Source organism: Meriones unguiculatus, chromosome 3, assembly GCF_030254825.1.
Source record: "Meriones unguiculatus strain TT.TT164.6M chromosome 3, Bangor_MerUng_6.1, whole genome shotgun sequence".
NCBI classification, from domain to species: domain Eukaryota; kingdom Metazoa; phylum Chordata; class Mammalia; order Rodentia; family Muridae; genus Meriones; species Meriones unguiculatus.
In genome coordinates this window covers 136,745,684-136,758,779 of record NC_083351.1, presented here as the reverse complement: position 1 = coordinate 136,758,779, position 13,096 = coordinate 136,745,684, and the positions used below count along the sequence as shown (strand labels likewise).

The 13,096-nt window shown below is 43.0% G+C and overlaps 1 protein-coding gene across 1 annotated transcript; it reads left to right on the top strand.

The window, feature by feature from the left end:
• Positions 1 to 1,918: 1,918 nt before the first annotated feature.
• C3H5orf24 (chromosome 3 C5orf24 homolog) lies at positions 1,919 to 12,606 on the top strand. The gene is made up of 2 exons (XM_021659692.2): positions 1,919 to 2,177; positions 8,364 to 12,606. The coding sequence occupies exon 2, from the start codon at positions 8,367 to 8,369 to the stop codon at positions 8,931 to 8,933; it is 567 nt and encodes a 188-aa protein (XP_021515367.1). The 5' UTR covers positions 1,919 to 2,177; positions 8,364 to 8,366; the 3' UTR covers positions 8,934 to 12,606.
• Positions 12,607 to 13,096: the final 490 nt, after the last annotated feature.

Below are 13,096 nucleotides of genomic sequence, written 5' to 3'. Positions count from 1 at the left end.
TCTGTGTACTCTTAGCTGTCCTGGACTCGCTGTGTAGACTGGGCTGGCCTTGGACTCACAGAGACTCACCACCTGTCTCTGCCGGGCTTATCATGCACCTCTGAGACAGGCATCTTTTTGGTTTGTTTTAATTCTCCTCTTGCCTTTACCTCCCCAGTGCTCGGATTAAAGGCGAATGCCACCATGTTCACCATGCCTGACCTTTGTTCAGAGTTTTTACTGGAGGAATGTAGACAGATCGCTGCCCAGTGGCTAATCTGTCTCCAGTTCCTTTGCAGATGGTCCTGGGAGAGTTCAACACCGAAGTCTTGAGCTCTCTTTGATAGACAGATATAACTCAAAGCAGGCAGATTCCATGAAGCATGGCGTGGAGACACCTCCAAAGCTTCATCCTGAGCTGAAGGTCCTTTTGCTCTGTTCAAGTGGAGACTGCAACTCCAAATGCAGGGCTAAGACCCTCAAGTGTGGCCTTTAGGTGCCAGTGGCCTAGTGTCCAGCCCCAGTTACAGCTCAGAAATGGAGTGTCAGTACCCTCAACATACTGTTACAGCTCCTTAGTAGCCAGAGGGAGCAACTCAGTGCCTTCCTCCCCTCTAAGCTGGATGGTGCTCCTCCAGTCTCACTTCTCAGCATTCTGATCTCTGTACTCTTGTTGTTAAAGTCTATTACCTGCTTCTGGGCTGCCTGGGGCTGGTAGCCCCAACTCACCTGTTCTTCCTGCAACCCCTAGACCCACTCTGTCAGCAGTCAGAGCTACCAGGAGCCAACAAGACCACTGAGGCTAGTCTTCACCGTGTTGCAGCACAGAGCCTTGCCATGAAGGAAGTTTCACCAACTGCTTCCAGAAGCATGAAAGGGACTGGTATTTATATAGCCGAGCTCTCAGCTGGGGAGGTGTTCCTGTCTGACCTGACAGAAGACTGCTGCAGTGAGATCCACTTTATCTGAGCACTGTCCTCTGATGTGGCTATTGGCTGCCTCATTGAAGGGGCAACTTGAGTTGTGGCCAAAGCAAGGCCCATTCGAGCAGAACCATTGCTAGAACCATAAGAGTGGTTCTCTCTGCTGGACAAGAGTCTCTTTGGGCAGCTCTAGGATTTGTGGCTCTGTTTTGGTTTTTTATTTAAAAAAAAAAAAAAAAACCAAAAATACCAAACCTGTGTTTATGACAGCTCACTGGAGGGAGCTTTGGAGGGAGGGGTGTTTTACTGCTCTCACAGTTCCTGAGAGGAAGGAGGGGTTGTTGCTTCCTGCTGGACAGGTTTCGGTTTTTCCTTGAAAGTCTATTTGGGTTTGGAGTACTGGAAGACTGTCATTTTCGTGTTATGTATTTGTGTTAAGAACTCTACCTGAATCCAAGATAATTACACAATAAAGTAACGCAGAAGGAAAGAGTTATGGCCAAATGTAATTAATTAGGCTAGTGGCTCGGGCTCTTTGAGGATGGAGGGTATGGTACATTCTAGAGATGCCAGGGATTAAATAAATAAATAAATAAATGATGTGGGGAATCCCACAGAATGCTGTTAATTATTACATATCCTATGTCATAGGGCCCTAACACCATCATCTCAATGTTCTCATGCTTGGAGGTGGGCAATCTCGCCCTAACCACCCATAACAAAACAGGGAAGATACTGAGTCTTTTAAACTTTAGTCAGCGTGAAGTCCCTAGCACACGGACGTGGACAAACCTTTCACAAACAGCTGTGAAAAGCGGCTTCTGGAACGCAACACTGGGATTCAAACCCTGGCTGCCTCACTGAGCAATCCTGTATTCTGAGAAATTTACTGAGCAGACACTGCGAAATCCCCCTAAGCAAACCATGCACTCCCTTGCTTGGCGGACCCGCAGCCCCTGCACAGGCCTCGTCCGTTCCGCGCACGCGCACTCCGCCACAGGCCGGACGGCCAGTCTCGCGATACTTGAGCGTGCCTGCGCGTGCGGAGCTCGCATTCCGGGGCTGTGGCGGCCTCTTTCCCCGGCGTTCCCGGTGCGCGGTGAGGGGTCCCTGGAGCCGGGCGTTGGCGTGAGCCTCAGCCGCCGCCGGCCCTCTGCCGTGGACCGGACTGGGCCGCCCAGAGCAGGCGCGGCGGGAGCGAGCGGAACGGGCGGGAGCTTTCCTGCCTATGGGCGGCCCCTGGGTGCGCTGAGAGCCGGGCTCCGAGCGGCCGAGGTAGGGCGCGGGGCGGCGGGGGCGAGGGCGCACGATGCGGCGGCCAACGCGGGCTCCCTGTGTTGCGGGGCGGCCGGGTTTCGCAGTACTTCCGCCCCGGCGTCCGCCGGCCTCGCGGGAGGCGGAAGTCGCGGTGCGGGCCGCACAGCCAGGGCAGCAGGGTGGGCGCGGGGCTGCCAACTTGCTCCGGCGCTGCGGTGACCGCTGCTTCCCGGCCCGTTCTGGCGACTCAGCGCTGAAGGCCTCGGGTTCAGTTCGGATGCTTTTGGGGAACCGTCGTGGGGCACAGTCAAGGAGCGCAGAGAAGACAAAGGAGACCGTTATTTATGTGTGTCCTCATATCTAAACTTCTGGCAAGGCAGGGAGCAGAGCAGCACCCTCTGATTACCACGGCCTCCCACACACTTGTTAAGAATTATAAAATCATATGTAGTTATAGGTAGTAGCCAGATTGTAACAGAAATCCGAGAATTTTGTGATAATAGATCTTTGGAGAAGGGAATGTGGGCTTTTGAAGCTTTGCGATGTTTTCATAGGTGTCTTGTGGATTGACTAAAAATAGTTTTGTTGGGAGTAATGCCTGCCTCATTCAAGGAAAGAAATTTCGATTGTTTCGTTGAAAGACAACAGGATTAAACACCCACAGTAAAACTTCAGGAACAGCAAATCTCAGTACACCTTCAGATATTCTTACTTAGTCACAATCATGGCTTCCTTAAACTTTTAGTGAACCATTTTAAAAGATATTCTTTCATTGTTTTGTGTATACAAGGCCTTGTGTCACACCCCCACTGCCACAAACAAAACAAACCAGCTCTCGCCTTTGCTAGGCGACACGGTTTGTTCTCTAACTCCCAGCTTACATTCCACCCCCATGTTAAATAAATTCTTTCTTAAATGTAACCTACATCATTTCAGTGAACTTTGCATAGAGTTCAAGAATGGTTAGCTGGAAAGAAGCAGTTAAGACTGGACAGGTCTTGAGAACTAGGGTTTGGTTCTCTGCACCCACGTTGCACAGCTCACAACCAAATGTAACTCATTCCGTTGCATCCCGAGGGTGCTCACACTGATGGTGTTCTGGTGCAGACAAACATCATTTAAGAAACTGTAATAGGGGCTGCAGGGATGGCTCAGAGGTTAAGAACACTGTTCTTCCGAAGGCCCTGAGTTCAATTCCCAGCAACCACATGGTGGCTCAGAACCATCTATAGTAAGATCTGGTGTGCAGGCAGAATGTTGTATAAATAATAAATAAATCTTTAAAAAAAAAAAAAAGAAACCGTAATAGGTGACCAAGCATGTTAGTTAACACTTTATACCATCACTTGCTTGGTGAAGCAGGATTGCTGTGAGCTTGAGGTCAGCCTAGACAGAGTGAGACCAATTCTCAAAAAACAAAAACACACCAAGTAATCATTAGTAGTGATCATTAGTGGAAAGAAGTAGGCATTTTGAAGAACAGGGTTAAAGCTTGTGTTACGAAAATTGATGTGATTTTGTATGTAAATGTATGTGGTGGCTGTGTACACAAAGGATTTCATAGTGCCGAAATAGGTTGTAAGAATATTTTTTTCTTTAGCTGGCAGTCCTGGGTGTAAGAGAAGGAACCTTACTACCTTCATTGCTTGCTTTCTGTGAAGGTCAGAGCTAGCCTTGAATTGGAGATTTTTCTGGCCTTAGCCTTCCCACTGATAGGATTTGCAGGCATGTGTGCACATCTGCATGTTTGCACATGTGTGTGTGTTAGAATGGGCAGAAATCAATGCCAGATTTCTTCCTTGATCTTTGTTCTCCATCTTATTTTTTGAGATAAAGTCCTGCCGAACTTGAACCAGCTCTCAGACTCAGGTAGGCTGGCTGACCAGTGGCTTATAGGTTATAGAAATGTGCTACCTGTCTCTCCTAATTCCCAAGGGGGTCACAGACACAGGATGCTGAACTTTTTTTTTTTTTTTTGAGTCCCTGGCTGTCTTGGAATTTGCTATGTAGATCAGACTGGCTCTGAACCCATAGAGATCATACTTTCTCTGCCTCATTAAAGGCATGTGTCACCACACCTAACTCTAGCTTCCTCTTTTTGTGAGAGCTTTCTGAATAATCATTATTGAACAGGGTTCCCTTTTTTTAAGTTTTTTTTCACAGGTTGTGTGTTTCTCTTTGTGTTTGCATATAATCTCCAGTCCACATTCATTGGCCGTGAGAGTGTGTGTGTGTGTGTGTGTGTTTGTGTGTCTGTGTGAGAGAGAGAGAAAAAAGAGAATTTTTTAGTGGTGCCTCTCAGATATGTTTATTAATGTTGCAGAATTAATAAAGCATTAATGCCAGAGTAGTTCATCAGTGTTCCGCATTCCCCACTCAGTACAGTTTTTGTTAAGTTCACAGGCTGACAGGTTCCTCTTGAGTGGGCTCTGGAGTTAGTAGGGGGGGCCGTCAGCAGGACTGGGATCTTTCCAGGCTTTCCTTCTTGTATTAATTAGCACTTCTGGTTTTATTAACAGTGAAGGTCATCTGCCCTATTTTTACCCAAATTTCCCAGTAAACCTAGACATAAAGGTTTCATGGGGACTCAAGACAGTTAGCCAGTAAATAACTTGGAGAGAAAAAATGTGATTGTTTCTTCAGTTTGGAAAATTAATTTATTTGACTTTTATGTTTCCAACGGAAATATTTTGTGGATATTCATAAAGTTAATGGCTAAAGAGGTTTTTTTTTTTTTTTCTTGTTTGGTGTGCGTAGGGTCTGAATCCAGGGGTCTGCACATTTGCTGCATCCCTGACCCAAAGAGGTGCCTGTAGTGGAATGATTCATATGGCAGGAAGGGATTGCCCATTAGGGAAATATTTGGAGAAGGTTTTGATTGTCCTGAATTTGGGGAAGCAGCATTCCGGACATCTAGTGGGAGCTTCTGACTATCCTCAGTGCAGAGGTGACAGACCCTGGCTGTGTGTGCTGTGCTGACATGGACTATTGGCTCTTTGTTCAGATTATCTAAATTTCTGCTTAGCTTTGTAACCTAAAGAGTGTCCCTGACAGGTTGCTTAAAGTCAAATCCTGTTTCTTAAAAACAAGAAGAAAAAAAAAGGCTTATAATTGTGTTCATGTGCGCACACACACATTTATGTATGTGGCTATTTGTTTTGCAGAGGCTAGGATCTTTTGTGTCCTCTGTCTCTGTCTCTCCTTCTCTTGTTTTTTCAAGAGACAGGGTTTCTTGTGTAGCCCTGGCTGTCCTAGAACTAACTGTAGGCTAGGCTGGCCTTGAATTTACAGAGGTCATTTGCTTCTGCCTCCCTAGTTCTGGGATTAAAAGTGTATGTCACCACTGTCAGGTTCTACCCATTCTTTTGAGGCAGGGTATTTCCTGAACTTGAAGCTTCTGCTTTCTCAGCTAAGCTGGAAATCAGCAAGCTCTGGTGATCTTCCCATCTCCATTCCTTTCAAAAAGCTGTTTGTAGGAAAGACTGGTCTGTTAGGGTAGGTAATGAAATCCAAATTCTAGTCCTTTTAACTGCTGGAGCCAGTCTCCAGCCCCTTTTCCCATTGCTTTTGTTTTTGTTTTTTTCTCAAGACAGTGTTTCTCTGTGTAGCTTTGGCTGTCTTGGACTCACTTGTAGACTAGGCTGGCCTTGAACTCAAGGAGATCCACTTGCCTCTACCTCCCAGACTGTTGGGATTACAGCTGTGCACCACCAAGCCTGGCTTCCCTGTTCCCAGTTTCTTTAACAGAGCATGCACTGAAGATTATGTGCAAAGTGCCTGGCATGTTGAAAATGCTTAGAAACCAACTTTAGGCTAATGCTGTGTTTTAAACTTACCTTGAAGGTCTTTTTTTGTTGTTGTTGTTGTTTTGTTTTCCAAGACAGGGTTTCTCTGGCTGTCCTGGAACTCCTGTAGACCAGGCTGGCCATGAATTCAGAGATCCACCTGCCTCTGCCTCCTGGGTGCTGGGGTTAAAGGTTCTATTTCTTATCTGAAATTAGAATTGAAGCTAGTGAAGTAAGTGTTAATAGTCAGTGCTTATATCTTTGAGAAGTGAGTAAAAAGTATTCCTTTTACTATTTTGTTTTGCTTTGACTTGTTTCATAATTTTAAGTCTGTTGATGTGGCCATAAAGACATAGCTTCTCAGTGTGTACTTATACTTCATAATTGAAACGTTAAACCACCTATTGATTCTCAGCAGATCCTTAGTTCAGCAGTGTGTGCCTCGATGGCATGAATCCTATTTCCTTGTGCTTTCATGCACTAAGTAAGCTCCCTATTTTTATCTCTGGGAGGAGTTGCAGTTTTATATATGTGAAGGGTGCTGCGTCAAGCGGACCTTAGTGTGCACATGTAGTTCTCTTTTAAACTGAATTGGAGGTCATGGCTTTGTCTTTCTTGCATTACAGTACACTAGAAAACTCATTGCCCATGTGAGGTACAGTCTTATACAGAAGAATAATCACAGGAAGGGTCTTCCCAGACACAACAGTAACTTTGGACTTGTTCAGGGCTCCTGTAAAGCAAGAAGACGGCATGCCCTGTAATAATCTGTTTGGCATTAAGCTTTTTTTGTCTTGGGTGTAGATGGTGTTTGATTGTTACCCTTGTTTTTGATGTTCAAGTCTTGACTGTATATGTACTTATCTGTGTTCACTCATAGAAACCCTTGTTTATCTTCTGGGTTGATTCTGCCTTTTGTTTGGATAGGCTATGGAAGGAATTTTTTTTCTGGGTGAACACTTCTGTTCCTTGCTTGACACTGTCTGGCTTTTGAAAAGTGTAACACACACTCAGGGTTCTGTATAAATAATAAATTACCATAATGACTGAGTATCTGTTTCTGTGGAAACTGATCAGGGTAAGAGTGTGCATGTGAGGATATGCTTCAGTACTCGGGGAAGGCATTCCAAGATTAGGCATGGAAAGTTTAATGAGAGTTCTGGGTTTTTGTTTCTGTTTAAAATATTTTAACATTTATTTGTGTTTGTGTGTGCGTATGTGTATTATGCAAGTATGTGGGTGTCGTGACAACTTGAGAGGGTATTCTTCTACCTTGGGGTCATGGAAATTGAACTTAAAATGTCAGGCTTGGTGCCAAGCAGCTTTACCTGCTGAGCCATCTTTTTGGCTCTTGTTCTGGTTTTTAACATTTAACTTTCTAGGGTTTAATAACTTAAAAGGAAAAAAGCCTACAAAATAATTCATTTTTTATTTATATCAACCATAATCAGAATATTATGGCTATTAAATTAGTGTTCAAAACTCAAAGTTAAATTCAAAAGAATTTAGATTTTTAAAAACTTATGTGTATGGCTGTTTTGCCTACATGTATAAATGTTTACCATGTGCATGCTTGGTGTCCAAAGAGATCAGAAGAGGATGTCAGTTCCCTGGAACTAGAATTGTGGATGCTGTGAGTCACTGTGTGGGTGCTGGGACCTGGACCTGGGTCCACTGCAAGAGCAGCGTGTCCTCTTTGCTTGTTTGTTTTGCTTTTTTGGGACTGGATTTTTCTGTCCTGGAACTCACTGTTTAGACCATGCTGGCCTTGAACTCAGAGATTTACCTGCCTCTGCCTCTCAAGTGCTGGAACTAAAGGTGTGTGCCACCACAGTCCTGCTGAGCTATTGCTCCAGCCTCTTTAAATAAGTGATCTTATATGACATTTGTTCCTGCCTGTAATTGAGAAATCTATCACTCTTTGATGCTGTTTGTTGTGTGACTTGTGGGGAGCCATGGACAACATTATTTTTATATCCTAGATAGGGCCCTGGCAAATTAAAGAATGCCGACCAAGGCTGGCTTAGTGAACAGGGAGTTTGGGGGTAACTCGGAGGCCGCTGCAATGCTGAGCAGCCTGCCTTAGTGTGGGGTCATAGCTGCTAAGAGCTTCCTTCCACTTGCAGGTGGCTGGGTCCTCTAGAGTCCTTCTCTCCATAGCAGCTGCTTCCTGCTTTTGTAAACTTGCACGGGGAGGAAAGAGTAAATCTCTTGATTTGCTGGCGCTTTTTAAGCTTTTCACTTAATTGAATCTTCTCGGCCTCCATCCTCCAGGAACAAGTGTTTCAGTTAGGTGAGCATGGGAAGGTTGTCATGAAACATTGTGTGTTTGTCTGTAATAGTTATTGAAAGATGATTTTCCTACTGGATACAGTCATACAGATAGGTATTCATATATATTTGTCTTTATTTTTGGTAGAAAATGATGCATCCTGTGGCCGGCAGTAATCCAGCGTTCTGTGGGCCTGGCAAGCCTTCCTGCCTCAATGAAGATGCCATGAGAGCAGCTGATCAGTTTGATCTATATTCCTCCCAGCAAAGCAAATACAGCCACACAGTCAGCCACAAACCAATGGTTTGTCAGAGGCAAGACCCATTAAATGAAACACACTTGCAGCCCACCAGTGGCAGAAACATAGAGATAAAAGATGAACTGAAGAAAAAGAAAAACCTCAACCGATCTGGTAAGCGTGGCCGGCCTTCAGGAACCACCAAGTCAGCAGGATACCGGACCAGCACAGGCAGACCTCTGGGAACCACCAAAGCAGCTGGATTTAAAACAAGTCCAGGCAGACCTTTGGGTACAACCAAAGCTGCAGGATACAAGGTCAGCCCAGGGAGACCTCCAGGCAGCATTAAAGCACTGTCCCGGCTTGCAGATTTCGGTTATGGTTGTGGCACTGCCGCCTTCCCTTACCCTATGATGCATAGCCGGGCAGTTCATGGGGTTCAGGAAAGCGGCGGGGAAGTCAAGCCACCTAGTGAGTAAGCAAGGCAGGAGAGAGTCACCCCAAAGCCTCTTGCTGTAATTTGACATGACTTGACCACCTGGACTTCCCAAGTTAGTTTTTCTGTTTGATCTCCCCACTCCTTTTTCTTCCTTTCTCTTTTTTTCTCAGAAGCTGCCACGTGTTGGCAGATGCACTTTGGGCAGGAGTAGTACATTTTATCTGTATTGCACAAGGTTCAGACAACACGGCTAAGTCAGTTTTGTTTCTCTTTGTGCCATTCTAAGTGGACGCCTCACCTGCTTAGCAGCTGCCGCAGTTAGCTTTTGTGAGTAAACCGCAGTGTAATAAAGTTTTACCTGAGGCATTATAATTGATGGGGCCAAACAGCAACTAGTGAACAGAGCACATGGGATGGCTGTGTGAGTTTAGAGCTTTCGTGAATAAGACACAGCTTATTTATTGATTCACGTGACATTAGTTGATCATTATTCCTAAAGCATTGTTTAATACCTGCCTTGCGGAGATTATAGTTACAAGTTATGTGTTTCTCAGTTGCCTAAGAGCATATACACCACAACACTACAGACAAATCATACTTATAGCAAAGTCCTTAAATACTTCATATACATGCACATTATATTTAATATACAAAAAGAACCCTTAGGGTCTGCATGTAACTATAATCATTCTGTTTTGTCTTTCATATACTTAGTGAGTTTCCATATTAATTCAAATAGTATATTTAAAACATTTATTAGTATTGCTCATTTATTTAGAATGTTTTTGTTTGTTTTTTTAGTTCTTCTGAGTAATTAGAACTTAACTGCATTTTCAGGGTTATATCTACCAAAGGACACAAATTGAATGGTAGGCTGCAAAACTAGTCCAGGCAGAAAGCAGTTTCTTGGCTATCAAGACCTAGAAACTAAGAAATGCAAGAACTCAGTATGTGTAAACCCTGTAAACCGAGTGCTAGTTAGGTTAAAAATGGCATTGTAGCTCCAGGATGATTGCTTCTTCCTGGTGAGGCACGCCTTCAGCTCAGTATGGAAGAGAGACAAATGCTGGCACGTGGGCATTGTTACGGGATAAAGGCTTCTTCCTTTCCGAAATAGTTTCTGTTAATATACATTTTATTCTGAGTTTGTTCTAAGTAAAATACTTAACACTTTGGAATTGAAAAGCTTTCCCTGGTGTGGTGCCATGTGCCTTTAATCCCAGTGTTTGGGAGGCAGAGGCAGGTGGATCTGTGAGTTTGATATTTGCATGGTAAGTTCCAGGACAGCCAGTTCTAGGCAGAAAGACCCTGTCTTTAAAAAAACAAAAAAGAAAGAAAAGCTTTCACTGAACTTAAAAAAGTTATGCTTTTTACTTGCATTTGAAATGCCTTTGAGATTAAAATGTAGATTTACAGGACTTAAAAACTTTAAAAATAATCAGAAATTAATTTAGAAGGACACATACCTGTTGGTTAGGCTTGCTCTTGGTTCGTGCAAACTGACTGCATGTGAGTACCATGTGTCGGACCTTTATCAGGAGGCAAGCAGCAAACCTCAGGTGCCTCTGTGATAGATAGCTGACACACAGCTGGGCTTCTGCTCCTACAGTATTTTGTGTTGCATTGCATGCGGGGACAGTGGCCTCAACAGTACTGGCTTTGCACAAACCGTAGAGAACAGTGAACAAAGTTGGGTGACTACATAACCAGCTGTGACATTCAGGCAGCTAAAGTGCTTCAAGAGTTTTCTCTTGCAGAAGCTTAGACTATAAAACTTTTAATAATTTACTCAGAAAGTGTAATTTCTGACACACACAAAGGCTTACATCTTCATTTGTTTGTTCATCTGGTCAGTTGAATATCTGTCACTTAGCTGTTTCTGAAGTTGTTCAGCAGCTGGCTCTTCGAAATCCTGCATGGGTAGCTCTCGCAGACAGATGAAGTGCTCTGCTGTGGAACAGTGCTCGCCACTGTCAAGGATTTGGGCGTGTAGTAAGCCTCCTTGCCATCCTTTCAGTTTCGTTCCTGGTTTTATACCCTTCCATTGCTTCCTTGCCCTTTCCCACACCTGTCCCTTTCCCTCAGCTCTCAGCACATCTACTCAGTAGTGCAAGGCAGCGTGTCAGAGTGGGTGTGTTATTGTAGCAGGAGTTTCATATACATGTTCATGAAATGGGACATCAGTGTGAGGAGACATGTTTGTAACAGTGTTTATATCTGGAGCTCTACCCCAGGAAAGGGGGATGAATGGCTACAGCTGTGAATGCCTAGCATCATTTAGAAAACTGCAGTACTGTTCCCGTGAGCAGTTACTTGGAACACTTAAGTGTGCGCACGGGTGAATATCTCCTTGTGGACAGTTTGCTTGTGCCATGCTGGAGAGACAGAAGTGATGACGGGAATGAAGTCTTCGCATAAAAAGTATTTTTACTTCTACATGATTAAAGACTACATTCTGCATCTTTTGTTAACATGGTCTTTTGTCATGACAGACACTGAAATAGCATGTTAAACAGTTGCCTCCCCCCAGTGTATAGTTGTTCCTTAAAAGGTAAATTGCTAATTTTATACTTTGTGATTCTATTCTTCATAAAATAGGTTTCACTACTCTATATTAAAACTGTCAGAAATGATCTATTCAAGTAAGTTTGTTTTACTTTTTTCTTAAAAGGATATTTTAACATGCCTTATTTATTATTATCATAACAAATAAGGAGTCAATACAGATGAAATTTTCATTTTCCACAGGTATCGCCTTGTCTAACTACTCTTTAGTACAGGGTGATTTTGATACTATCTTTGGAGTTTTGCACTGGATATTTAAAAATATATATATTGGCACACTAGATTGAAAAGTTAAATAGTATTTGGTTTAATTTTTAATATTTGGGAACTTTTTTTTAAATCAGTGTTTAAATCAGACTAACAATCCTTTGTATTTTTAATTACTTTTTAAAAAGAATCATCTGTCAAAGTGGTATTTATTCATTTCAAACTAGTGTTTGTGTGAATTCACATATATATTTTCATGAAATAATAGAATTTCTTTGAAGTAAAATCTGGATCCATTTATTGCGAGGTTAAGGTTGCTTCATCCAGTATAAGAATGACCACAGTATGAGTTTAAATGGTGACCTTCTTTATACTTTTAGAAGCTTTAAAATAACAGTTCAGGGGTATTGATGACTGCTCTGGCAGTTCCTTGTCTATATGCAGTAAAATTTTATGATCTGTTACAATAAAATAATAATTCATAGTAGTTTTGGGCCTAAAAAGGTTTGGTGCTCTTTTGTTCTGTTATTGTAATGACTGCGCTCAAACTCTTAAGATGTATCTAAATCTTTCCTTTACTTTTCTCCCCTTTCCTTCCAAGTAGACAAATCTATGCTCTCACATACAATGTATTTAAGTTTTTGAGAAGTGATGCTGTAGTAAGTCAATTGTGTGATTTAATCAGGCCACTCTTGATTCTTTGATTCACAACTTCCTTCTTCCACAGACAATTGTGAAGCAAATAATTACTAGTTAACTGATAATAAGCACGTTGTCCTCTGCTGTAAAAAGTCTGAATAGATACTGTGTATGTTTTAATGTCCATGAACTTGAGCTACTCGTGTGCAATTATGTGTATGGAATGGAGTAGTGTTCATGATTTGTATCTACATCATCATATGGATGTATATTTATTAATAAAGACACCACTTTAAAACCAACTGTGCTACTTTTTTCCTATTTCTCTATTTTGTATGTGGGGGAGCAGGGCTCGTGTGCATACCACAGCATTCGTGTGGTCGGACCTTTGGGAGTTGGCTCTCATTCCACTCTGTGGGTCAGGTTGTCGGGCTCTGTGGTAACTCGCCGCCAGCTGAGCCTTCTTGCTTCGCACTACTTTGTTTCTTAGCACTGTCAAGAAACCGTACATGATTTCCATGATTTGTTGGTAGTATATTTTTCTTAGAATTTTGCATTCTATTATATTTCTTTGTTTGTTTTTGTTTTTCCAGACAGGGTTTAGTCTGTGTAGTTCTGGCTGCCTGAAACTCACTCTGTAGACCAGGCTGGCAGAGATCTGCCTTTCTCTTCCTCCCAAGTCCTGGGATTTGCACCACTACACCGACCTGATTTTTGCATTCTAATCTGCCTCTTTTTTACTTATTTTTTAAATATAGTCATCTGTTTGTGTTTTGTTGGATTTCCATTACT

Coding starts and splice junctions, on each gene's coding strand:
- C3H5orf24 (XM_021659692.2), top strand. CDS start 8,367: ATGATGCATCCTGTGGCCGGCAGTAATCCAGCGTTCTGTGGGCCTGGC.